General features: G+C 36.6%; 3 protein-coding genes across 3 annotated transcripts in view; 2 read left to right on the top strand and 1 right to left on the bottom strand.

The window, feature by feature from the left end:
* Positions 1–3,012, top strand: part of TBC1D16 (TBC1 domain family member 16) — a 32,485-nt gene extending 29,473 nt beyond the window's left edge. Inside the window, exon 8 of the mRNA XM_085950002.1 lies at positions 554–3,012. Within this exon, the coding sequence (XP_085806128.1) occupies positions 554–753 (200 nt within the window). The 3' untranslated portion in view covers positions 754–3,012. The remainder of the gene's footprint in view (positions 1–553) is intronic.
* Positions 3,013–9,511: 6,499 nt separating this feature from the next.
* On the bottom strand, positions 9,512–16,327 carry LOC147070164 (putative sodium-coupled neutral amino acid transporter 12). Its single transcript, XM_085950003.1, has 5 exons — positions 16,098–16,327; positions 12,684–12,896; positions 11,808–12,100; positions 10,708–10,916; positions 9,512–10,530 (listed from the first exon to the last, which is right to left on the bottom strand). The coding sequence occupies exons 1-5, from the start codon at positions 16,143–16,145 to the stop codon at positions 9,767–9,769; spliced, it is 1,527 nt and encodes a 508-aa protein (XP_085806129.1). The 5' UTR covers positions 16,146–16,327; the 3' UTR covers positions 9,512–9,766.
* Positions 16,328–20,979: 4,652 nt separating this feature from the next.
* LOC147070163 (uncharacterized) lies at positions 20,980–25,765 on the top strand. Its single transcript, XM_085949918.1, has 3 exons — positions 20,980–21,687; positions 22,227–22,757; positions 25,712–25,765. Exons 1-3 carry the CDS (start codon positions 20,980–20,982, stop codon positions 25,763–25,765), a joined length of 1,293 nt encoding a protein of 430 aa, XP_085806044.1.
* Positions 25,766–27,493: the final 1,728 nt, after the last annotated feature.

Below are 27,493 nucleotides of genomic sequence, written 5' to 3'. Positions count from 1 at the left end.
GCGCAATTTGGATGCCTGAATAATATATTCAAAAGTGACCTCTCATTGTGTCGTAAGTGTTCGTCCAATGTGTACTACCAGTGCTCACGTATGCATATATAGGTACCCTTAATGTAATAGAAATCCTAAAATTACTAGTAGTTTACTTTATTGAATTCGTAATGTAAGCAATAACTTACACTACACTAAGATCAGGTCACATGGATAAAAGATTTGATAGTTTCATGGGGAAGAACGATTCGCAACTTTGCGATGAATGTGCTGTTTGAGAATACATTGTACACATGTATAGTGCCCCAAATTTGAATGAATTTGAAGAACGCTGAGATTTCTCACTCAGCGGAGAAGAAATGATATGACAGTAAAGTGGGTCACAAATATAGCCTCAGTTAATTTTTTTTTTTAAACAATTGACTTGGAATTTGTGCCGTGGCCTGAGAATAAAGATTCTTGATTACTGGCATAATTTAGAATAATGCAAGGAATCGTGTCTAATTTATTATGATATCAAACATTAAATTTTACATCCAATATTATTCTCATCTTCTTCTAGCTATGTACATGGACGGGCAGCTAATCCTGAGGAAGGCGAGAGGTCTTCTTCACCAGTTTCGTCAATTAGTAAAAATTCCCTGCTCCCTTGCCAATTTGTGCCAAAGGTGCGGACCAGGAATATGGGATTCGACACACCACCCATGTATAGAATGCACCGGACACGTAGAAGGAATCCATTGCGACTACACGGGACAATAGATTTATCATAGTTCTTTAGTCTAAGAGATTAATAGTCTTGTCTTTATTTATTTGTCATTCTAATCTTGAATTGGTAACACTGCTGGAAAGCATTTGACAATGACTGGTAGAATCCAAGATGGTGGCCATTAATTAATGAAAGCTAACATGGTAATGAGCATGTGCTTTTTTTTAAACTGTGTCTGTTAACATGAAATTTAGCTGCTGAAAAAAGGTATGCCATTTAAATTTTATTATTACAGCAATATTGTGTATGTGCAGGTGCTAAATTTCGTGTTAACAAACACAACTACTAGAATAGGGCTGAAGAAATACATTAAGTACCCTTTACTGGAAAAGATTGGTGATCAATGGTGAAGTCAATTGATCTCAACTTGTTGCAAAGATCAAATGAAAGATGTTACATGCGTTACTCTCCTAATAGCCCATAGAAGTTCAATAAAGAGTAGATGATGATTGTACCGAGTGACACAGCTATGAAGGTTGTGACTCTAAGCAGTGAGGAATAACGACTTTGAAGAAGAATTTGACTCTTGCTATAAATAATTAAGTCATTCATTTCACGACTAATTCACAAATAAACTTATTCCGCTTTGAAGATAATTATTACGCTAAATAATTAATGTGTTGTATATTTCCATATTTCAAGTATACCTTATTAAATAAATTGTTTACGTAGTTAGGAAAATGTAACAAAATTTTCTTATTACGTGTATAATAATGTAGAAAAAATGTGGGACTCGATAAAATGTCTGGTCTTGTGCCATAATAAGCAAGCCATAAGCAAGCTCTGATTTGTGACAAGAGTATAAACAAACGAATGTTGTAGGCGACCATAGACAATTTTATTATATTATCAGCTGAAAGTCGTACATCCTGAAATAGTTAAATCAAGAAGACAACATAATGAGTATATTATTTCAAACATGTTTATTATTCACAATGAATTATTATAGTAACTTGTATTTTAATAATATCCAAAGAGTTTGACTATAATTATGAGGCAGCCTTATGAAATTTCAGTATTAATAAGATGACATTTTTTGAACGTTTTTAATGTGATGGAGAGCAATATTTACATTTTGCAAATTGGCGGATTGGAATTAAAACACGGTGGGTTGTTTATGGACGCCATCTTTGTTTTAACTTTTCAATACAAATGACATAATATTTAAGATTGTTCATCTAAATATCAAATAGCAATATCTGCATATCGTCATGTCTTTTTCACAAACATAAGAATAATTGATGCCAAAAGTTGATAAGTCTCGTTTAAAAACAACATTTTCGACCCTATAAATCCCCAAAACCCAATAAAATCTGACCGGGCAGTTAACTAGACTGATGCCGCCGGGATCGGATTACGTTTATGACACTTGTTAAATGTCTAAGTACCTAATTGGTGTTTTCACTGTCAACATTGAAAAATTCACGCATATGGTTGAAATTGCATGTACAAAATCCAAGCTTTGTGAAGTCAGTAGGTACCTACCATGGCCGGCGGCTCAGCACTTCATTAGAATAAACAACTTCTTTTGTAGTTTATGAATGCCATGCTTAGTTCGGGAAATTTTACAATGGTTTTCAGATTATTTATGTTCTATGCTTAAATAGAACGTGGTGCGAAAAATGTTATATAACAAGTAATGCTTATAACGAGCAAATTCAATCGGTCCCATCTTCCTCGTAATAACCAAGTTTGACTGTGTATAATATCCGTACAACATATATAATGTATATACATAACATATAATCGGTTGTTAACTCTAAATACCTAAATTATCGACTTACCAACTTTTGGCAGCAACCCCACGAATTTAAAAATTATAAAAAGAAGTTAGGTACCACAGGTTTTCTTTAGAACAATTAATTGTGTAATGAAAAATACCATACATGTCTATGTTAAAATGTGTCAAAAAGTAGAGGTTGCTTGTTATAGCACGGGGCCAGACTTGTTATCCAGTTACAAAAATATTTATATAATTGACATAAAGTGGCCTAATCTTGTGTATTAATTTTAGTTAATATAACAAATCGTCACCGTTCAGGCAAAAGTCACCAACCCTGAAAATGGCAGTTTTGAGTTGAGTATGTCACCCGAAGCGTAAAATTATGTTCTTTAAGATGCAAAAGTCACCACGGTACATTAGTTAGTAAAATTTTGCTTAAATCCGAATTATTTGTTTTTCACTAAATGACTTTCGATAAAATCTTAACAAGCAAAAGTCATTATAGGTGAATAGACATTATTGACTATATAAAAAAAAAAAATCCTTCGTTATAAATATACAAGCAAAAGTCACTATACTATGGATGGTGAGTTTTACTGATCCTTCTTTTGGCTAACATTGTTCAGATTATTAACAAGCAAGACACCAAACCATAATTGAGCTACCTTGCCTCCTTCAAAACGTTCCAGATGTTTTAATTAGCATCAAAAAGTAAAACTACATTAAAAAAATTATTAAGAAGACATGAGAAAATAATTTAATGTAGATAAAATCTTAAAAACATTAAAATCTGATTTTTCCTGCATTTTCAAACTTTCAAATTGCGATATCTCAAAACTATGTTTTTAGGGTTGGTGACTTTTGCCTGAACGGTGACGAAATAAGGATTGTCTATCTAGATTATTTTTGCATTTCTTATATGAGTTTGCTTTTTTTCTATAATTACTGCAACACACACTGTCTATCAGACCACAAAATAATCCTAATCATATAAAATTTGAGAATAACAATCTTTATTGAATGTACACAATTTTAAATTATCTTTCCTTCCAAAATATATAACCAATATAAAAATAATATATAAGACAGCTGAAACCTAAGATAATTTGAACTCGCTTCTGGTAGCTTCAAGTGTTCATTCCAATATTTGGTACTGTTCGGTTAAAGCGGATACAGCGGAAAACGCATTTTGAAAATAGCCGGTAAACTGGATTATTTGTTAGGTTAACCTAACCAAACCCAACCTAACCCAAACTAACAAATAATCCAGTTTATCGGCTATTTTCAAAATGCGTTTTCCGCTGTATCCGCTTTAACCGAACAGTACCCAATATTTTTGATAGTTTCTAGAGTAAATTACAATTGAACTGTAGGATCAAAAAGAAAGGCTTTAATTTTTCTAATCCAACAAAAAATTCCATCGGTTCTGCTTACCATGCCTTGAAAGGAAGACAAATTTACGATGTTATTGTATTCCTAATTTACTTACCTATTTTATTTAGACACGAATATTTTTTTTTTTTCTAATTCGAACATTACTGTCTACAAACAAACGTCATACCTATCTAAATGGTTTTGTAAAATACAGTCCCACGATAGCCGCGCGTGGGTCCCAAGTATGAATCCTGGGTCTGGCAAGTACACATATTGTTTTTCAATTTGTGTATGAGTCAGAGTATGGACAAGTTGAGCAAGTGGCAGACGTCCACTTCTCGTTAAAAAGAAATCTGTTAATACAAACCTCCACTCTGTGGAGGTCCATATGATCTTATTAGGATCGGACATGGTCGGGGGAAAATACGTTTGTAAAATGCTTCATGAACGTTGTGTTATTCGGTCTCAATTTCCGTCAGTTTCCGATACGACAGCTTATGGTGATAATGTGTACACGATACAATCCGGACACGAACTTACAGGTCAGGTTGATTAAAACATTGGCTGGTAAACTATAATACAGTATAACCTCGTTTTTACGTGCCCGGAATTCACGTTTTCCCGGCAATTGCGTGTATTTTTTTCAGTCCCGATGTATTTCAGTACATTTAATACCCGCATTTACGTTTTTCTTTCCCGCGATTTACGTCGGAAATATTCAAAATATGCGAGTTACGCGCACTTGACAATGATTGGGTCGTGAAATTCGAACGATTTTTCAATAAAAATTTTAATTGAATGTTGTTTTTTAATAAAACGTTATTTTTTTAGAAACATAAAATTTAAATGTTCTTTTTTTCAATACCCCCCTTTTACATTTTCCCTCCAATTAGGTTTTTTTTCTTCAGTCCCTTAAAAAACGTAAAATAGGGGTTATACTGTATAATAATTAATATTGTAATAATTTTGATTTTTTTTCGCGCTATCGTCAAAATGTACAATTAACAAAACTGCTACATATATTTTTATTACAGTTTTTTAACTACATTATTTAAATATGAGTCAATTTCTAAATGGCAGTGACTTAATGTTTATGCAGGGCTATTCTAACTAGTAAACACGTTAACACATTTCCATTATTTTTCTTTATCAAAAATAACATGGATATCACCCAGGGCAATTCCGTATACAAGGCATTATCTACAATAGTTGGTACTCATATCATGTGCAGAGCTCGGCCAACTGTGTGTGGAGCTTCTTGCATACGTATCCATGATGATGAGTTGAGGCGGCAACCCTATCGCTAGTGTCGCAAATTAGTATTAACTTACAAAATCGCTACATCTATATGTGTAATTGTCATACTCTATCTCGCTCTAAACCAGTTAACGTGATCATCTCAACCCACATTAAAAAAGATCACATCTGACAGTTTATATCACGGCATAACTAACTGTCGGAAAATGGCATATCATATTTATCACTTTTTCTATTGATGTTAGAATAGCCCTGTATGTTTTGTATTAAATTGTAATACTTGAAAACACTCACCATGTGTATGACTACCCCTCACTCCTTGGAATTGTGTATGCGTTAGTATGTAATAGTCTTTAATGTAAATGTCTGTATTATTATAATTTATGTGTACATATACACATTTCGTAAACAAAATTGGTGTATTATACATAAAAATAACTATTTATAACACTATGCCTTTTAATAAAGATATATATATATATATAGCTTTTGTTAACTTTTATATGTTGCACGTCTGTCTCGTAGCTTTATAAATCACAATTGTGTGTGCGAATTTTTATTTTTTATAACGTGGCGAGAAGAATTAGATAATGAATATTATTTTTATCACCGTGATGATAATCAAAACTGGACTTTCTATTTGAAAACCTGTTACTAATAAGAAATTTGCATTTGTGTATTTTTGGTTAAAATTGCCAAGGGAAAAGTACTGGATTCATCAGGTTCGGCGCATGTTAAATATACCGACGCAGCACAAAGCGACTTTAAGTGAATCGTGTTGTTGCATACATGCGCTGTGACATGGAGTTTTCATGTGATGTAGCCATTTGAGACATAAAAACAAACCAAAATTCAATGAAAACTACCGTAACCTTGGATAAGTACATATTTAATTTGTAGATTGTGTTGGGTTTTGGTTTGTTCTTAGATTTCAAATGAGTTCTTAGAATTCAGATATTTCAAAGTGATATAAAACAGATTGTTTTAGCGCGTATTGTTTTGTGTGCGGATTACCTTAGTACATAATAAATGTATATTATGCGTGATGTCGAGTTCGTTATGTGTATGTTTACATCGGTTAAAATACATCGGGCTACTTGACGAGTACCTCAGGATCTTATCACCGCATGTTTTAATTGACTGTAATGCAAAAAAAAAGCTATAAATTTTTATTTACTATGTGTATTAAAAGAAATTAAGAGATTCTAAAGTATTGACTCAATAAGTATTACCACAAATTAATAATGTTTTATATTTAAAACCTGTTCATTCTCACGACATATCGAGAATATTAATGGATAAATTTTATGAACAGCGTCGAAGATGTTGTCTTGTAATCAATAGATTACGCTAATTTATATTGTTATGCAAGAAATTGTAATACAAAAAAATATATCAAGTATAAATAAATGATAATATGTAATAAAATAAGCAGCATCATAATAATATTGTTTTATTAATTCACATTATTTACAACTTCACAACACAAAATAAATTGAGCATATTATTTTTTAATTACATAATATTTGGCAACACCAATAAAATTGACCACCATTTTTTAATATTGTCTATGACGAAAATACTAATGTCCGCATAGTCAGTCTTTGTGAAAATAAAGACTTTGTAAGTCATGTGCCATTATGATATGGATTAGATGTATATAATAATTGCTATAATCCTTAAAATAATATATTGCAAATATAGCGTAAATATTATAGTTTACAATAATTATACTTAACTAAGATTGTCCACCCATCGGAAATGAATTTAAATGAAACGTATTTTTGAAGATACATAATGCAATCTCACTTTGTCAACCTTTCCACAAAATCACACCTGTTCTTAAATATATTGCATTGCCACCTATAATGTCTTCCATCCATTTTATATTTTAGCTATTCTAAGAATCGTCGACAAAACAAATAGCAAACACAAATGAAGAAATATTTTTATTTTCCCTACGTCTGACACCAGCATTTTCATTTTAAAATACTGTCTTATCGTGAATCTGGTATGGTAACGCAATTTGATGACGTAGGATAGACACAGTAAAAGTAAGGTCAAAGAGAGAGATAGAGAGAGTTAAGGTTCAAATACATTATGATGAACGTCAAATGTTTTAGTCTATGGTTTCATCATTCCGCAGAATATTTTGAATGATCACCATCTCTATAAAGTCAATGACGGAGCTATCATGCTAATTTCATGCTAATTTCAATTAATTTTAACAGTTCCTATGTGTGCATATTAGATGTGGGAAAACTGGTCGATTTTGAAGACTAAGTATACTTACTACCGGTATAAAAAAATACTTAGTATCGAAACTTGTTCCAAAATACTTACTAGTATTTGGAATACTATATAGAGTGTTTGGTGTGCGTATGCGACATAAGTCTCATACTCAACTGGAACTAAAACTAACTCCATATTATTATTTGAAATATCGGCTTCAATAGAATCGCTAAAAATATACTGAGCTGGGCTTTTTGAAATGTCCCATTTATTATAAAATTTTAAACACAAATATAATATTCTTGAATGAATATACAATGATTTTTTATTTCAAACATGTTTTGAGCTGTCATCATAATAAGAATGTGGTCCAATAATTACACAAAATTTATCACCCATTGTTTAAACATAAGCGAGTCGCGGTGTCCGTGTCGATGATGTCATACGTAGCAACAGTAATAACTAGCTAGCGGACGGGGAAATCTCATGGCATGCATCGAACTTTTAAGTATTTTGTAACAAGTATATTGGGCCACTCGTACTGAGTATGGGTAGTATATGCCGAAACTTGAGTACGCAAACTTGTGACAGTATTTCTAACTCACCTCTAGTGCATATTTTAAAATTACTTGCGATATTGCATCCATAGATAATATTTTGAACAAAACACAATCGGTAAACCATAAATAATAGACAACATTCTTATAGAAAATACATAGTGCCAAGCACTAGAAACAAAAAACATGCAATTTTGACATGAGTCGAAAATGTGTAGGTATGCAGAAAATGATAAAAAACGTTCATTGAGTCATGCGGGTGTCGATGTAGTACGGTACGCGCGAGGTGACCTCATTGTTCTGGTGATTTCGGCAGATTTTGCTAACTGACAATGGTCATTTAAAGGGTCAAAATGTGCTACGGGATAATTTTGACTACCAAGAAAACAACATTACACATTTTTTCCCGTAGCGGCAGCTTACTGTGACAGCATGTGACATTACATAACGTGATCATAATATATTTGAACCTTTAGTATAAATAATGTATTTTAGAAAATTTCACACATTTTTTGAGATTCTTAAAGTTTTTGGCGACAGAAAGGGTCAAGAAGCATCACATTTCAATAATCATTTTAAACTTATAAACAGATCATTTTCATAATAATAATTTTGACTATGTTTTACGAAAAAAATTATACTTTTTTAAGTAATTGATATAAAAAAACAGTTCTCTTTTTATTAATTATTAACAATCGATGACTTCTAACTAGGTATGCAGAGATATTTTGCTTATTTGGATCCAAGCATACACTGAGGTAAACAATGTGAATTTGTCTGTCACAGAATTCAAACCAATGGTCTACGATTTCAGGCGTGGACGTTCCGCCACTAATCGATATATAATTCGATACAATACAATATTGCATATTAAAAATGAGGTACAAAAAACTTAAAAATAATATGATTTAATAATATCGTAATCAATAGTTATAAAATAGATTAATTATTGAATAAGTCATAATTATGTACTGGGTCTTGACAGAGATGAAGTGTCTTAATTCTGTTAATAATAAAATGAGTCCATTACTCCAACTCTCCAATGGAAGACAAGCATATTTCTGAATATAATAACATGTATGATGCAACGCACAGGCATAGACTTCGCACATAGCACCACCTAGGCTGCCTCAACTTTATCACATAAGAGGCAGAGAAAGGGTCGCCTGTCGAGCTATATGAATCACTGCTTGATCGTCAGTTATAATTGAGTTCAGCTCAGTCTAGTATCTATCTAGCTTGCCTAGTTCAGTACATTAACCTTGCTTGACCTCTGTAAGCGGATACACTGTATCCAGTAAACCTTATCAAAGTCAAACAAGATAGTTGATTCAGCCAGGTATATGATCAGACTCGCCGTACGAATTATACTGTATCCGCGTTGTAGTAATAATTGTCACTGTAAACTTTAATAAATCATATACAATTTACGACTTCTTAATATAAATGAGGGACGGACGAATAAAAGTACCCCGCCACCATATACAATTCATGTGTCATTTCATTTATCATAATTTGGCAGTAAGAGAAATGTACATTCTATCCATTTTGTACGGCGACATTTATTTTATTTCATTTCATTATAAAGAGGTTGATCTTTTATCTTCTACAAAATAATCATGAATAAATTAAAAAAAATATTCATTCAAGTGAACGAAACATGCAATTCTTTAGTAAATTGTATTTAATTGCATGTAATGTAATTCCTAATTCCGTTACTAGATGTCACCAGTAGCTATTACACTCACCTTTAAAATGTAGGACATAATATTATCATGTTATTCAATATTGAGTTAATATAAAAAATACTCTTAATATATTCTATAAAATATAATGTTGGGCTCTGGGAGAGTATGAAAAGTATCACATGTTTTCGAGGAAATGAAGCGAAACTAATATAACGCAAACAAATGACCATATTATTACAAATATCGCCCAGAAGGTGTGGCGGAACGGGCTCTCGTAAGGATTTCTAGTGCCGATGCCGAACATCTCTCCACATTGTTTCCTTGCGGCCAGTACGAGGAAAGTAGGAATCAAATATTGAACCCCGGCACCCGCATACGATCCGGTGTAGCTAACTAGCGATGTTATATCTTCCATAAAAAGGGTGATAAGTATAGGTGGCAGCACTGTGACAACGGGAAATAATAGCCTTCTCAAAACTAAGTTATAAGAATTAAGTCTCGACATATCTAAAAACATGCATTGGATATTATTTCGTAGAGTGATGGCTATCACGGGGAAACTAGCCGATAGCGTAAGCACGGGAAACAATGCGAGGAAGTAATCGACGACTTTTAAAAACACGCTCTGATCTTCGCTAGCAGACGGTATAAAATTCAACGTGTACAAGTCTTCCAAATTAGCGAAAGCGTACACACCAGTTAGGGCTAAGAGTAAGTAAAATAAGGCGATTAGTAAGAAATCTAGAGACATATATGCGCCGAGGGACTTCTTTGTTTTTATCGGGGCTATCATGCCGGGTAGGGAGTGGTGGCACATGAATGAGTAGACGCACGCACCGAAGAGAGCGGGAATCCCGCGCATGTCAAATGCAGGAGGGTTTCCTTTCGCCCCCTCCGTAGACAGGATCCGCACCGCCAGTGCTATCATCGTCATGAAAGCTGAAACACAATAAATAGTGAGTCCAATTAGTACTCATGGTTATGTGTCAACATCGCTTATGTTGGAATTACATACTCTCAAGCTGAAATTAATTAGAAGTTATCGTATCCTTCTTGTTTCTTGCCCAAATTATCGAACCTTACATTTTATTTGATTATATGAATGATGTTACTCACCTAACCATCGCATGACTGTAGTAAATATCTGCAGGTATTTTGTCTTCTGTACATTAAAAAACACAAAGGGGCCGAGGGCAAACATGAAAGTGACAAGTGCCGTCCGATAGCACTCCAGTCTGGTGAATGCTGCCCCATCACCTGTCTCATTGAAACACGCCACCGCGTCACTGAGACCTGACTCCGTGAAGTTATCAGGGACATACGTACTGAAATAAATAACATTGATTTTATTCATTATTGCATTCTCAATAATGTTGAGAGTTTTGAAAAAAACAATATTTATAGTTAATTGTATAAAATATGTCTTTTAGGCTTGTAAAGCTAAACGGTGTTTTTATCTCACCACAAACATAGATCCCTTCAAACCAATCCTCACCACACTTGGCCCTAATCAAGCGTATCGAGAGGCCCTATGTTTGGTGTGAAGCATCACCAGTTTTTTATATCTGGGAATGTCTCAGGAGCAGATAGCCAAGACTGATATCGCCACTCACTGAAGTGTGCTTTGACGGAATTTACGGAGACTTTCTAATAAAAATTGCCTATAGGAGAGAGGTGAACTAACAAACATAAATGATCGTAATTAATAAAAACATTATACAACAAAACAATACGAACAAAACTATGTGAAGAGATCTTCACGTCCGTAATAAGACGCTGTAATTTTTTTAAATGTAACAAAATTGGTCTTTGTGGCAACCAGGTCGGACAGCCCCAACAGCTGGTTGGACTGATTTAGGCATCTCTTCCCTTTCCATACACATTTCCGCACATTCTCAGAGAATGTGGTTTGCATTCTGTAGATCCCCGCACACTTGGACACGTTGGACGGGTGACAAGTCCAAGCTCAAAGAGCTCGATAGCAATTAAAAGTCAAAAATTGACTAGTGTTGTGGCCAGTAGTCAAAGGTTTTTATCTCGGTGTGGCCTTGGCAAATAAATCTTAGAACACATTTTTATTATGTACTGGGAATATATGTTAGGAGGTGGGGTGCGAGACAGCCAAGGAGCTTAACCGCTTAATGAAGGTGGCTAGGGGGGAGCCCAACTACTTAGTATAGATAGGTACAAATTAAATAGTTTTGGTGTGCGCTTACCATATGACGTCCATCGCCGACTTGGCCACAGCTGCTGAATAAATGCTCAAATCTCCGAACAGATAAACAATCATGGTCGCGTAGAACACCATTCTGCCGAGACGCGTGAAGAACATGGTGGCCATCTCGCCGAGCTCAACGCGAACATCGAGGCCATAGTAGCCGGGGGACATGACGTACGGAGCCAGCCTCTCCTGGTCGTCGGCGATATTCTCCGAACGGTGGCCCCCTCCTCGGTGCATGGGAGTAATCTCATTGGCACTCTCGTCAGTCTCCACATCTTGCTGGATCGACTAGAAATTAATGGGATCACCTTTAAAACAGGACTTCCTAGTTTCATCTGATTTTGTTTTCAACACTTTACCAACTGCTTCCGCTAAGATGGCATGCAAGTAACACAGCATGTAAGTAAGTCAAGTGTTACAAACCACATTAAGACGTGTGCAACTTCACCAAGCAACCTAAATTCGATCAGCTGTTTACTATAAAGATTTAAATGCCTACCTATGCATAAATAATTGATGCAGTCTGTTTATTAAACTGCATTTGTATTGCAAATAATATGCATGCATTAATACAAGTACAGATCGAACTTGTCAGCTTCGCTTTCATATATTTAAGCTCTGTCTTCTAGAACAGGATTTTTCAACGTCTTTAATGTCAACAATTTTTTATAAACAAAGTCTGTGCTGCCTAATGCAAACGAAGATACATTGATTCGGTAAACAAATGAACATTGTATATAAACTGTTCGAAAGCTCCCGGACATTTATGTATATTTAATTATTCTGATTCAAATGAAAAATATTATTCATGTACAGATAGATCTTGAGTCTGTACTAAGTTATAGATATGGTAGAGAAAAAGTACACCTACCGGATTTTGTGAAGCATCATCGATATTTCTCCATCTTAGAACAGCATTTGCGCACGACATGCATTCTATAATGTATGTAGCAGTAATAAAACTGACAAATGCCAAGAAGAGAATTGAAATTGTCCCCAAAGCCCATCCGGCCTTAGCCAATGCGGCGGGCAACGTTAACGCTCCAGTTCCAACGATTATGTTGAAGATGAACACCAACCCGACCTTAAAAAAAGAATCACAATTAGTGGCGGCCGGTGATCTTTTGGATTGTAATTTTTGAGGGTGCGCTGGAAACTTACCTTATTGAAAAATGAAATCAATACAGCGTTGTTTTTATTCGACAAAACTTTATTTATAACTTTTTAAACTGTCTTAATGACATTTGGGAAATTATCTGTATATTTTACATTTAATAAAACATGTTGCAAGTTACTTAAGTCTTTCTTGATTTAGTTTTAAGAAACAATGGTTTCTCTTATAATAGAAAAACACCTCCCACTTTTAACGGTAGCCATCTTAATCGAATATACATTATATTTAACAATTTGGTACACTGCATGAATAATGATCACTATTATTATAAAACTGCACTTTGTGAAATAGCATTATCATTAGCTTATCACTAGAATTCATGAATTAATAATCTTCTATATTATAAATAACTGACATCATTTCGCATTTAGTCAACACACAGGATAATGAAATATTACTTTTCCAGAAATGCTGTAGGGAGCAAGATTATTTTTACTGCCATACTATCTTCCCTCCAAGTATAATGATTTAAATTGAAGTACACCTAAGTCAAAATATCTTAACATACCTACATACTGACATGTTATTATATTCCTTACCTATTTTAAAATTAGAGAATAATCTATTTTATTGTTTTTAGTTTTACAGGCATTTTACATATGAGATTGCTAAATCTGAAACTAAACATATTTTGAAGCGTAAAGAGTAAACTATAACACACCAATAAACCAAGTCTGTTATTGCTCTGTATTCAGACCAATATGATGTCATTTTCTCTGATTGGCGCACAATATTCAGCGACTTTCGCATGGCGAAAATGATTAGCACGGTTTCAGTTGTTTTTTAATGGTTTTAGTTTATACTGAGCTTGGGTTTATTTTAAGTAAACTAAATAATTTTGTCAGGGCACAAATGATTTGAGTGAAGATGACGTATACGGTGCAAATTGTCTTTATTATAGCCTATTGGCAATATGAGAACATCAGTTTATGGTTTGCATTACAATTAGTGATAATATTAAAAACCCACGAAGAAAAAATGTGATTTACGATGTTTCATAACAATGCAAGCAGTGCAGTGCACTTGTATGATGTTTGACCAGCCGCCGCTGGTCACAATGTGATTTATAAGTTAAAATAGTAACAACATTGCAATAGGATAATGACAAGAATTTCATTTTCGACAACATCAAAGGTCAATGTAACACATGGCCTGAGTATAATTTCCAGTTACATATTGAATTAGGCTGATAAGATTGCAGGTCCGACAGTAACAGTGGAAATAATATTTTTTATTAAACTCTTTATTGCAATGCAATAATAAAAATAGGAATCTTGTGAACTTTCCGTTTTATAATTAATAGGTACACGACAACAATTCTGTGAAGCTTTTAGTGTGGTAGCCACGAGGTATTGACAGCCAGAAAAAAATTATATTTTGTAAATTGGGATGAATTTGGGAGTTGTTTTGACATTTCAGTATTATGACATAGCCTGAGCGCCTGTTAATGCTGTTATTGGTTCCATTTTTATGTATGTATGCCCCATGGCCACCACATCCTGAAGTGGGCCCCCAGGCCAGGATCTTTAAAGGGCTCCCCTACCTATCACTAAGGTTAAAGGCAGTCTGACGCTCTACAGTGGCGTTTTCTAAATGGTGTTCGAGGTCAATAAAAATTGAGTGTATTTTTAGCGATTTTTAACACATCGAATTATGTAGTTGTCGAATATCAACATATAATAACCAAAAATTGCATCGCACAACAATATATTTTTAAATGGTAATAACTTTGAAATAAAATAGCGGCACAGGTGACTTTTTTTTACTATTATACAGCATATTTAAGATGTGTGTTTATCTCAATTATGTGGTCGACCTGTCACGCCGGGGCCCCCTGAACCGGGGCCTTTAGGCTAGGGCCCTGTTAGCCCCCCTTGTGGGGGCCATGGTATGCCCCCTCTAAACCCCGCATACTGCACAGACTGACTCCTTCATTCAGTATAATAGGGTTAAGTCGCGACGGCCAGACGTTATAGTGGGCGCGTGCGTATTTGCGATTTTTGTAATTCTTCATATAAATAATCTAAAAAAGTCTTGTAAACTAGTCAGGTGTACTCTTTTTTTCCGGAAAAAATGAAAACCGTCTAATGTTGGTTAAAAATAGAATTTCGAAATTAGACAAAATGACAATGAATATTGATTGGTACAGAACTCTCTCAGTAATCCGTCACCCCAAAAACCAGACAAGTGTCCAATTAGTGAAAGCGGCGGATTATAGTGCATACATACAAAATATGGTAAAAATTAAAACAGACATTTCGTAAAAATAGTTTTTTGAGAAATTTCCACTAGCAAATTACGGTTTTATTTATAATCAAAATCAAGTATTTATTAAATTATACATATTTATAAACTAAATATTAAACAGTAAATCACTTGACACAACCAGCTGTTCAGTGAGGCAGATATTCTTGAAAGGCTTAGGATTCCTAGCTTTCCCTATGCCCAAAAGCTAAATTTTGTGTCTCCCGGTTGCGTTGGAGCACGGCATAATTGTGATGCGGTCCTTGGGCACTTTCCTCCCTGGTACATTACTTTCTTCACGATGAACGTACGTTTTACGAAGGAGACGTTTTCAAAATGAACCCGTCTCACCTGCGTTGTATACTTGTTGTCGTATAATCGAGCGGCGGATTACTGAGAGTGTACTGTATTTACGAAATGATTACACAAGTACACTAAGCTGACTGTGATGGGTGACTTATTAATAATTGTAACATTTTACGATACTAGAACCATCATATCTTGATTATGATTGTATAGTACTGTTTGCAATGTTACGGACTATAGCAGGGGTGTAGACTATACCTGAAAGTGCGGGATAGACCGTGATTCCCAGATCACCTTTATTTATTTATTTAAAAAAAAAACATAGAGTAGGTACATAACAACTTATTAATACATTCACTATTGACCAGATAATTACTAATTAATTACCACATGTAAATATCATGGTAATTATATCTAATGGCCAACTAATGCAAACGCGCCAGTCGCGTTGTCAGCACTAAATGAGAGAAGATGTTCACAACATAACATTTAGAATGAAAAGAACAGGTAAATCAAGTTAGTAGAGAAGAATACAAATCAAACAAAACAGAATTTCTTTACCCATAATGAGTAGCGATTTTCGGTTTCTTGTCGTTCAACTCGCTCCATTTTATTGTCCTCTACTGCGTCCACTACTAATCATAATAGTCTACAAATTTACCGAATTTGACACAGTGGTGCGATAAGAAACATCAAACAAAAATCGATTGACTTCAAACAAATAAAAACAAAATATTATTTCATTTTGTTGTTTGTCTCCATTGTGCCCTTTGACATGTCGGTGTCGCTGTAAACAGATAAATAAATAAATAATGACGTTTATGATGCTGCCACAAGAAAAAAATATATTAAAATGTCTATACTCTCTACCAATACCAAAGAGAACTATACAGTAAATAAATACAAAGTCTCACATAATAATTTTCATTAATTTATCTAAATTCATTTCGATTCATGTAAGTACACTCAATTTTATTATAATTGATTTATATTCAGTGTATAACAATATCAATATCGAAGACTCAATTTTGAAAATGTACTAGGTATATTATCGACTGCTCCAAAGTCAAAATTTGGCATTTTGCAGGAGAATTAATTTCAGTTTTGAAAAAATATTCTTATTCTCCTGTACAGAAATTTCAATTTTTTTTATTGATTCCAGCATACTTTTTAATGGTCAAATTTCTTAATGTACTGTTTTGTTTACATCGACATACTTTCGGGGTACACTATGACTTACTGCCATTTTCCTCGGAAATAATAAAAATATATCAAGGCAGTATGTTGAGTTACTTCCTTATTCCCTGATAATTTTTAAATAAATGTAAACAACTAATTGAAATAAAAATATGTATTAAAGAAAATATCAATAAATTGACACAATTATCAAAAAAATATGAGAAGAAAACATTAAGGCAATTAATATACCTAATGTATTCATGCAAAAAGTCCAGAATAACATAAACGATAGGGTATTTTTACCACATTAATTAACACAATACACAGTTAATGCAAACAAATCAATAAAAAAGACAAAACCAAATAATGGTAAAGAACAATGTTGCTGACAGCTGTTTCGTGTAGTCATCCCATCCTCAGAACAAGCCGCCGGAGAATTGGATATCAATACAAAATAGAAGAACAATATCAATACCAAGTTGTTTATTCATTCATTCAGTCAATTATTTTTATAAATATAAATAAAAAGGATTTCAAGTTATACACATTTATATTTTTTATAAAAATCGATGTTTCTTAAAATAGATATACAAAATATTAAAACTATGAATTAGTCAAATATCTCTTAGGTGATGCTTAGAAAACTTAATAAACTAAATTTTAATAATACATATGACCATAAAATATAATGTAATAATAGGGTGCGGTCCGATACAACAAATTAACATTTCATTACATTTTTTACAATTGTAAGTTTGTCTTTGACTTAAAATAAAAAATACTTTTCTTTTTAATGTTTTCAGATACATATTTATTCATTAATATAGTTGAAATTGTAAATTATCAAAAAAATGTCTTAAATTGCAAGCTTCGTATTTTTCCGCTATGTGTAAAAAGCTTGACGAAGGAGGTGCAATCTCCTTCGTCAAGCTTTTTACACAGTAGATACCATTTTGTCAGAGATTCCCAATGTATCTATAAACATCTTTTGACAAACACGCTTGTCAGAAATATTACAATCATCATTCACAATTTTTAGGAAATATTGTCGTGAGACGGTTGGCCTAGAATTATTGGCATCGGAAGCTCTTATTTGGTTCTTCGGAACAAATTTCACGTACCGAGTGATAAAATTCCACTGTCTTTCATGATCTGGTAATTTCCACAAAGCTTCAAATATTTTTTTTCGTGCTTCATCGCATACATTTGTCATGCATTTAATTTTATGACAGTTCAACCTACAACCTGCTCCCATGTACTTGGCAACCATAACTTCACCTTTTCTAGTTTTATATTCTAAACCTCGCTTATGATTCTTTTTAGATTTATTGACAGCCCACTATCAGGATTTCTCATGCGTTTTCTAACAATCTTTCCTCAAGGTGTCACCTGTCTTTTGTGAATACCAGATGATTGTATTACTGGATGCATTTCATTTTCGATATTAAGCGAATTTTCCGGTCTCTGGAAAACGTAATATACAGTTATTGTATTACCTATCAGGTATTTGTACATCTCATCGGATATTTCAAATTATAAAAGTATGTATTTTCATACCGAGTTTGTTACGAATTCTTCCAAATTAGTAGCATCCGAAGCATCATAGAATATCCCTGTCTTTTCATCAAGGTGCATCATAGGCGACGTTGTATCTTACCTTTCAAAAATAAAACGTCTTATATTTTTTTGTAATGTGATTGTTCGATTTACTAATCTACTTACACTACAAAGAGATCCTCCGCTTACCATTTCCATTAAGAGAGACTGAACTGTCGAGCCGTGCGGACGTGTTTTTGCATCGCTATTATTTCGCTTTCGTTATCTTCAATAAATTTGACCCTGCTATTCACAAGTTTTTGATCCCGTTTCTTTACTAATACCTTCGCCTGCCCTTGGAATACGATTTGTGAAACTTTTGTGTGTTTTCCCCTTGGACTTTCCCGGGAATTGTGACTTTTAATTCATTTAATAATAGTTACCTAATTATTGTAACAATAATATTTATTGTGCGATAAATTGTGTTTGAGTGAGTGACGTGTGACGAGTGTTACCTAGCGCCATGGTCAACCACAAAGGGGACCCCATGCAAGTGGAAGGAATGTCCACTAGGAAGCGGAAGTCGGACGTGGCTGAGGGTATTGGTGACCCCAAGCAGGCCCCCAAGGTCAAGGATAAAAGGCCTGATAAAGAAAAAGAGAAAGACAAGCAGAGCGCTTCCGCTTCAAAGGGCAAGGGCGTTAAGTCAAGGGCTAGTTCAGCCTCAGCATCTTGCGAGGAGATCAGTCCCATGGCTTTGAGTATTCTCTCTGAGTCTCAGGAGAGAGTGCGTCCAGGGCGACGATTGCCATCAAGAGGGCACTTGCCACCCTCGAGAAGGACAGTCGTATTGCCAGAGCAATCGTGAACGCAGTAGCCGCGGAGCTTGAGATGGCAATCACTGAAACGTGGGCCATGGCGATAGAGCTGGAGGCGCACAAAGCAATTGTGAAGGATCGTGCCTCCTTAACGAGAGCCATCATCCAGGCTCCTTCTAATGCTCCTCCCAGGGCTCTTTGGAGTGACGTAACCCATAGAGAGGCTCAACCAACTAGAACCTCCGAATGGCCATGAGTTCCTCCAAAAACTGTTGCCAGGCCGGGGGTGATGTTTTATCCGACTAAGGAGGGTCAAGAATCGACTGCCACAAAGGAAGCGGTCATGAAAACTATAGTGCCTGAAACTTTGGGAGTGCACATCACCGGGGTACGCAAGATCCGGGGAGGCGGGATCATCGTGCATCCCAAAAGTGACGTCGAGGCTAAGCGGCTCATGGCTGCCCCTGGGCTGACTGAGGCCGGCTTAAAGGCCCAAGTCGCGGGGAGAAAGCTTCCCCGCATCATAATTTGTAATGTACCCATTGAGACGACAGAAAAGCAGCTCAAGGAGGCAATTATAAACAATACCCAGGAGGCGTCTGGCCTTGCATCTAAGGGTTACGCTGGAACCAAACTGAGCCACAAGGCGGGACCGAAGACCGAACGTTGTCATATGATAATGTCGATCCCGGGAAAGGCTCGAGAGGCGCTGCTTAATGATGGCAGACTTTTCATGGGGTGGAATTCGTTCCCTGTACGTGACTTTTGCGGAGTTGTCAAGTGTGCAAAGTGCCACTTATACGGACACATGGCGAAGGGTTGCAACGCTAAGGTTACAACGTGCGGCCACTGCACTAGAGAAGGGCATGACAGAGCAGACTGCCCCACCGCTGACGAACCGGGCAAGTGCCCTGCGTGCACGCGCTACAAGAAGCCGAACGGCTACTTGGCCACCGATCCCGACTGTCCCGCGCGCCTACACGCTATTGAGGAGGAAAGAAGCCGAACTGATTACTGTCCGCAATGATTTCCTTCGCTCAGATCAACGTGGGCAGAGGTCGAGCCACATCTGCCGAGCTGCTTGAGGTTGCTCGGGATCAGAATACGGACATAATTATGATACAAGAGCCATACGCCTTTGGTCCCAATCGGGGCCTAAGCGGTGGCCGTATCATACAAGCTACCCCGAAATCTCTAGCTTGCATATTTGTAATTAACACCGCACTGACTGTGTTGCATCTCTCGCATCTATCCAATGAGCTCTTCGCGGTGGCGGAGATTGCTAATAACAGGGAGCTCTCCATTGTAGTTATATTTGCGTATTTTCAGTACAGTTCTTCTACCCTGTATTGCACAAAACAACTGGAGAAAATCTTATATGCTTGCAGAGGCAAAAAGATAATTGTTGGGGCGGACGTTAACGTCCAGTCCTTGCTCTGGGCTCCCTCTGAGACCAGACCTAACAAGGACAGTCCTGAGCCACTCGAGGAGTTCTTGGCCACCTTTTATTTGACGGTGCTAAATGACCCTGACGGGCCGGCTACTTTCTCCACCAGAAATGGTGAGTCACATATTGATTTCACTCTGATATCCAGTGGCGTTGCCAGACGCGCCGTGGACTGGCAGGTCCACACGGACGCGGTGGCTAGCGATCACCGTCTGATCACATTTTTGTTCAGAATTGCGGGAGATGCGGCCCCATTGAGCCAAACCGAGAGCGTACTGCTTCCCAGGCGCTTTCGGACGAGCGGTGTCAATTGAGATGCTTTTGACGTCAAAATTGGTGGACTGGCCTCTGCCATGTCGGCTGACGATCTCCAGCAAAGAGCCAATGACTTGACTGCGATCATTACTCAAACTGCGGAGTCCACGCTGGGTAGAACCTCTCTGAGGCCACCCAACCTTGCGCCATGGTGACCATTGACACATTGACACATTTGAGAAGGACGATGAGACTTGCCCAAAGAAAATTGCAAAGAGCTAGAAGATCTCAGAACGACTTACCCAGAAATGATGAACCTACGGAGATTGCTTATAAATCCGCAAGGGCAAAATTCAAAAAAGAGTTAAACAAAGCCAAGAAAAAGCACTGGCGAGATTTTGTCTCTGAAATGGGGGGCTATGATCCGTGGGGACCGCCTTTCCGCGTAATAAAGCTGGGCTCAAGGCCTGGTAAAGTCATGGCGGCTATGCGGCGCCCCGATGGCACCTTTGCGATAGACAGCGCAGAGTCTGCATCCATACTACTGGAAGCTCTAATTCCACAGGACATACCTATGGCACATGACGATGACAGAACCTGTCAACTAAGACTATCTGCAATGTTTCCGTTGGAGACTCACCATTCTCCTGAGCTTACCCAGTTGGAGGTGGGATTAATTTTTGATGGCCTCAGGGCGGGCAAAGCCCCCGGACCTGATGGGATTAGCAATGTGATTGCCAGAAGGGCGTGGCTTCGAGCGCCTCATGACATAGTCGGGCTGTATGCTGACTGCATGAGCAGGGGCATCATCCCGGACTGTTGGAAGAAGAGTCTCCTTAGGATTATACCTAAGATGAGCACACGACTACCGCATGACCCAAAGCGTACCGTCCTATCACTCTTCTGCCAGTGCTGGGTAAGATATTGGAGCGGTTAATCAGCAGAAGGCGGGAGGACCACCTTAAGAGAATCTACCTTATCTCGGATAGGCAATTTGGTTTCAGACCCGGCAAGTCTACTGAGGACGCCATCAGATTTGCACAGAAATTTGTTGAGGACTCAGAAGGAGTCATTGTGGCAGGCTTCTTTTTGGAAATAGCCGGTGCCTTCGACACCGCATGGTGGCCATTAATTCTGTTTAAGCTTCGGCTCCGACAGATCCCGGGGGACCTCTTTGCCCTAGTGCAAAGCTATTTTAATAAAAGGGAAGTTATATACGACTCTAGCACTGAATTGATTTACAGGGAGACCACCATGGGGTGTCCGTAGGGTTCCGTGCTTGGCCCCTTGCTATGGAATATACTTTTTGACGATGTTTTGACGTTACCTCTGCCATCGGGCTGCGCGCTCGTCGCGTACGCTGACGACCTTCTTTTACTAGTTGGCTCGTCGAGCCGTCCGACACTCGAGCGCGTAGCTAAGGACGCATTATCGAGAATCCTAAACTGGGGTAAGCTTAATAAGCTTGCATTTGCACCTGGCAAAACGGAAGCTATCCTCCTCAAGGGCAGCTCAAGGATATACATAAATAAGCGATCACCCGCAGTGCGTTTCGGCGACTCTGCTATAAGGTTTTCTCGTGAGGTGACCTACTTGGGGGTCGTTCTGGACGAAAAGCAGACCTTTTTGAAGCATGCTAAAGTAATTGTGGCTAAAGCCAACTCAGCCTATCAGAAGGTTGCTCGCCTGGCGGGCAACAATTGGGGCCTAAAGCTTCGGGCCCTGAGAATCACCTACGAGGCTATATTCATGGGCATCGCTGGCTATGCCTACAGCGTGTGGCACACCAAAGCCTCGCTGACAATTGTGAAGAGGGCTCTGCTTAGCGGACAGAGGGCTGCTCTGATTGGCCTTACTAAGAAGGCATATAGGACCACAACTTCGGATGCCCTGGCGGTCCTTGCGGGGGTCTTTCACCTCGACTTGAACGTTCAAATTAGAGGATCGATCACTCTTCTTATGAGGATCAATACAACTCTCGCCGGTGTCCCTCTGACACCGCCACCGAGAGTGGAGGGCGTGAGCTACAGAAATATTATATCTGAGGTGGTCTACAAGACCGCATATGCGGCATGGCAGGCGAGATGGGTGGCCTCCCCTAAGGGCCGCCAGACTTTTCTATACTTTCCAGATGTCTCGGTGAGACACATGACGAGGAGACTGGTGCCGACCCACTGGACTAATCAATTCATGACTGGCCATGGAAACTTTGCGGCCAAGCTGCAGGGGTTTGGTTTGGCAGGACATGGGTCGGGTTGCTCATGTGGACACGACCAGCAGGACGCAGAGCACGTCCTGCGGGACTGTCCACTTATGGGCCCCGAACGAGCGGAGTTGTTTGCCCGGTTCCAACCCCATTCGGGCCCAATAGGACACGCGGACATGGTGGCAACCGAGGCCAATTTTGCGGCCTTTACTAAATTCGCCAGAGCGTATGGGGAGCGGGACACTCTCAACTCCCCTTGCGATTCTTCAAATTAAAGTCACTCCGATAGTTGCCATATAAATTAACATCATGCATTCGCACTTCGGTGCAAGGTTGCATCAGCAGTCCCGTGCGGCTCTGCTCGGGACAAAATGAGGGCTTAAATGCTTTGATCTGGCATACGTAAGGGTTATGTTAGCCGGCCGCGTATGACGTGGCTGCATATACATTGTAACGGGTGCGGAGGTGGGAGTTTTAGACACATGTTACCATCTCCGTTATTATTTTTGTTCTGTTAGATATCATTTTGATGTTACATCGTATAGTATAATATTAGATTGACTTGATTATCGCAGTGATACGTACGCACTTCAAGAAATGTCAATCAACAAGTTTTGCGCCATAGACATAATACTTCCGGTGACAACAGACGTATGTCTGACTTACGGCTGGTACACAAAAATAAGATCCCATGAAAACGGCAGTAATTCAACTTACTTCTGTAATACATGGAAAAAATATTAGTATTTGACATACGACTATTTTTAAATTGAATTTAAAGACAATCGATTTACGTTAGAGTTACCACTGTCTCACAGGAAGATAGAGAAAAATTTTCTGCATAAGTGGACCTAACTCAAAAACCCAAAAAAGGGAGTTACTTTCGTCTTACATGGAGCAGTCGATATGTAATGACAATCCTATGTGTTAATAAATACTTTTTGTTGTACTTGATAGAAAAACTGAACAAATTTTAATATAGAATACTGAAATGTCATTTTGACATTTCATATTGATTTCCATAGTAACGCACGTATATTATTGATAATTTAGCTTCTAGGACCCCCTTAGCAATTAGCTTATTATAGAGTTTTACTTTTACGATTTTTTTCCGAAATAACTTTTCATACAAACAGAATTAACTGAAAATGAATTCAATTCTGCTTAAAGATGGCTAAAAGTATTAAAAGAATGCATTGTCGTTATGTTCCGATATATTCTAAAAGCTTCAAATGTCTAGCTAGTCGGGAAGTTAGTTAAAAATCTTTAACCGTCCAATACAAATCTTGGACAAACAAGAAAAAATTTGTACAGGACAAACAAGAATACGAGCTAATAAAAATGTAAAACAATACTACAAACTCACCTACCAATTTTCATAACATTATTTTTTTCACTGGTTGGTGGAAAGACATGATCTTGGGGTAAGTAAATAAAAAAATATACAAAAAATGACAAAACGTGTTTATTTCATAATTTATTGATTCATAGATCCAACACAGATAGCCACAGGATCTTGCGTTTACCCCTCTATGCCCTGTGTAGTATAGTCCATGGCCCTGTGCATGAGTCCCCTGCTGGCTGACTCCCACACTTCCTACGGGAGAAGTGTTTAAGGCAGGAGGGGGCAAACTGCGTCCCGCCGGGTATTTTTTTGCGGCCCGCCATCATTAATTGTACTTCTGATTACGAATAACTTTTTTATAATTTTTTTTAAAAATATTGACAATAGATTAAAATTTGTTTAGCAATAGTACGCGATCCATTTTCAATAGATATTGATAGTGTACCGACAGAGCTACAACTTGAGATTATTGATCTGCAGTGTGACACTGATTTATGAGAATTGCATCGTCATGAAGAAATCTCCAAATTTTACTATGCCCTTAATTCAGACAAATTCGACCAACTTAAAGATTATGCAAGAAAAATGTTCGTTATTTTTGGATCAACCTATATTATGTGAACAAACATTTTCGATCATGAACCTCAATAAAAATTCTTTACGATCAAATATCTCCGTGCCCATTTACAAGCAGTTTTGAGAATATCCTGAGAATTAACACCTGAATTTAAAAAAATGTTAAAAAATGTACAACATTAATTTTTTTGTAATGTTTATTTTTCGTGAAAATAAATAGTGTAGGTATATCTAAAAATGGTATTTTACTTGCGGCCTGCCGCTCATTTTGAATTCTTGGACTTGGCCCTCCATCCAAAAAGTTTGACCCCCCCTGGTTTAAGGAGTATGCCAGATAGACAGAGTCCATTAATATTGGTTTAAACTTAATTTCTTTTAAAAACCTGACCAACTGATGGTTTCTTTATGATGATGTACATACTTACATAGATCAATGGGATATACTGAGTATATACAGTCACGATCACAGAGAATAAAATTATTTTTGCAAGAAATGTCAATTTTTTTTTTACATATTTTCCCATTATGAAAATGTAGCCATGTTTACAAAGTGTTGAAAATTGTTATGCAACCTTTACAATCTTTGAACTTAATTTAATCTCACGTCCTCAGTCCCTCAATTGTGTTGACAAACGCCAGGTAAACATAATATTTATGAGGATGAGACAGCGATCCTCAAAGTTCAAAAGCCGAGATGCCATGTCTCACCATCACATGAGCACAGGTAGCACGCACACATTGAACAAACAACATTTGACCTCCATATTGGGTCTGTAATCCTAACTAATATTTGTATAAATAATTCTGTTTCAGCTTATAGTCATTGGGTCTCCAGGTTCAAATTCCGGGTCTGGCAAATTCACATAGAGTTTTTTTGACACATTCGCGGACACAATATGTTAGCTAATAAATACATGTTAGTGATATGACACATATTAAAATTTTTTTTTTAAATTTTCGATTTAGATATACCTATATAAATGAGTTAAGTTTTAAGGTTAGATACTGTCTAATGGAAATGTGTTCGCACCGTGACACAAGTAGCAGGGAACATATTTTTTTAATCCAAAATATGACTTCTATAAACGTCGTGTTGTATTCCGTTCCACAGTACAGGACGTCTATAGACGTCCTGTCATATCACATCTCGTTATAATATAAAATGAGTAGTCAGATATGTCAACATTTTGTATGACTTACCTTACTACTCATAGTTGGCTTACCTTCAAATGTCATACCTACTAAGTGTTGATTTTGGTGAATCTAATGTATTTTTTTAAGATATTTTGAGAAATTTTGAAAAAAATAACAACGTAAGTAAAATAGTCATATTATAATTATGACTTATATAAAAATTTATCGAATTTGATTTATATAAATATAAAAACACGTACACAATACGTCGCTATAGGATTTGTTTCCCGAATATCCATTTTTGTCGAAATCGACATTTTAATGCAGTTCAATTTCTTTTATCGAACTCTACCGAAATCGTTTATAAAAACAATATATTTTTATCTAGGAACACAGATATTTTTTTGAAAAACCCGAATACGCCATGTTAAGTTACAATTACTCCGTGTTGTTCTCCCGAATGTCCAACTATTCGTACCTGAATATCCAAGTTAATTTCGGTCGAAATAAATCTCTGGCTGAGTTTTTATTTCCCGAATATGACTTTTAGCCAATCAAACCGCGCTGACGCCGTGCATCTCGCTCCCACATTCACGCTGTCCAGCTCTAAAACAATCACGCCCACTTTCATATTTTTCGGCCGTCCGGAATGCTCTTTCAAATTTCGTCTTATTGATATTGTTTTTAAAGTTACTATTGTTGTAATAGTGAATTCATCAAATTTGAAGAGATCATTTATAGCTGATACATCACCAGTTCGCCCTGAACTTATAGTAAAGTTATGGAAGTGAGTATTTTAACCTAAATAACTGCATTTTGTTTTGATAAATGACACAAAATCCCAACGGTTACATGAATTCTACAGTGTGACCCGGCAACTACTATGACGTAAAAAATAATTATTATTTCAAATTATTATTAATTAAACATTGTTTGTCTTGTATTTCTATGAAAATAAAGGCGATGCTATTATTTATTTTTGAATGCGCTGATAGTTAATTTAATTTAATATGTATGTTAGTAACTATTTATTTGGTAAGTATTATATACTTATGATATTGGTACCTACCTAATATTAGCAGCCAATGGTAATTAATTTATAGATGCTAATATTTTGTATTGTCATTCCAATAGTTAATATATAATATTTATTTGGTGGTTTGTAATAAGTTTAATTGTAAATTATAGAAATATATAGATATAATAATGTACAGATATAATATATACATAGATTTTTTTTTTTTTTGGAAAAAGTATTAATATAAAATTGTTAGCAAGTACGAGTAAGTACCATCATAAGCTATTGGAGAAATCCATGACGTCGGTTAGTAATTGAAGTAGTAGATACTTACTTTTATTTAATAAACCAAAACCGATCGCCGATAATCGCTTGATTTTGAAGAATACTGATGAGCAGGTATTAAAAGGCCAATAGTTAAAGTTTGTCGTCATAAGTATGTC

This window comes from Rhyacophila brunnea, unplaced genomic scaffold (genome assembly GCF_057557595.1).
Source record: "Rhyacophila brunnea isolate RB1 unplaced genomic scaffold, BYU_Rbru_1.0 scaffold_22, whole genome shotgun sequence".
Taxonomy (NCBI): domain Eukaryota; kingdom Metazoa; phylum Arthropoda; class Insecta; order Trichoptera; family Rhyacophilidae; genus Rhyacophila; species Rhyacophila brunnea.
This window is presented reverse-complemented; position numbering and strand designations above follow the sequence as displayed.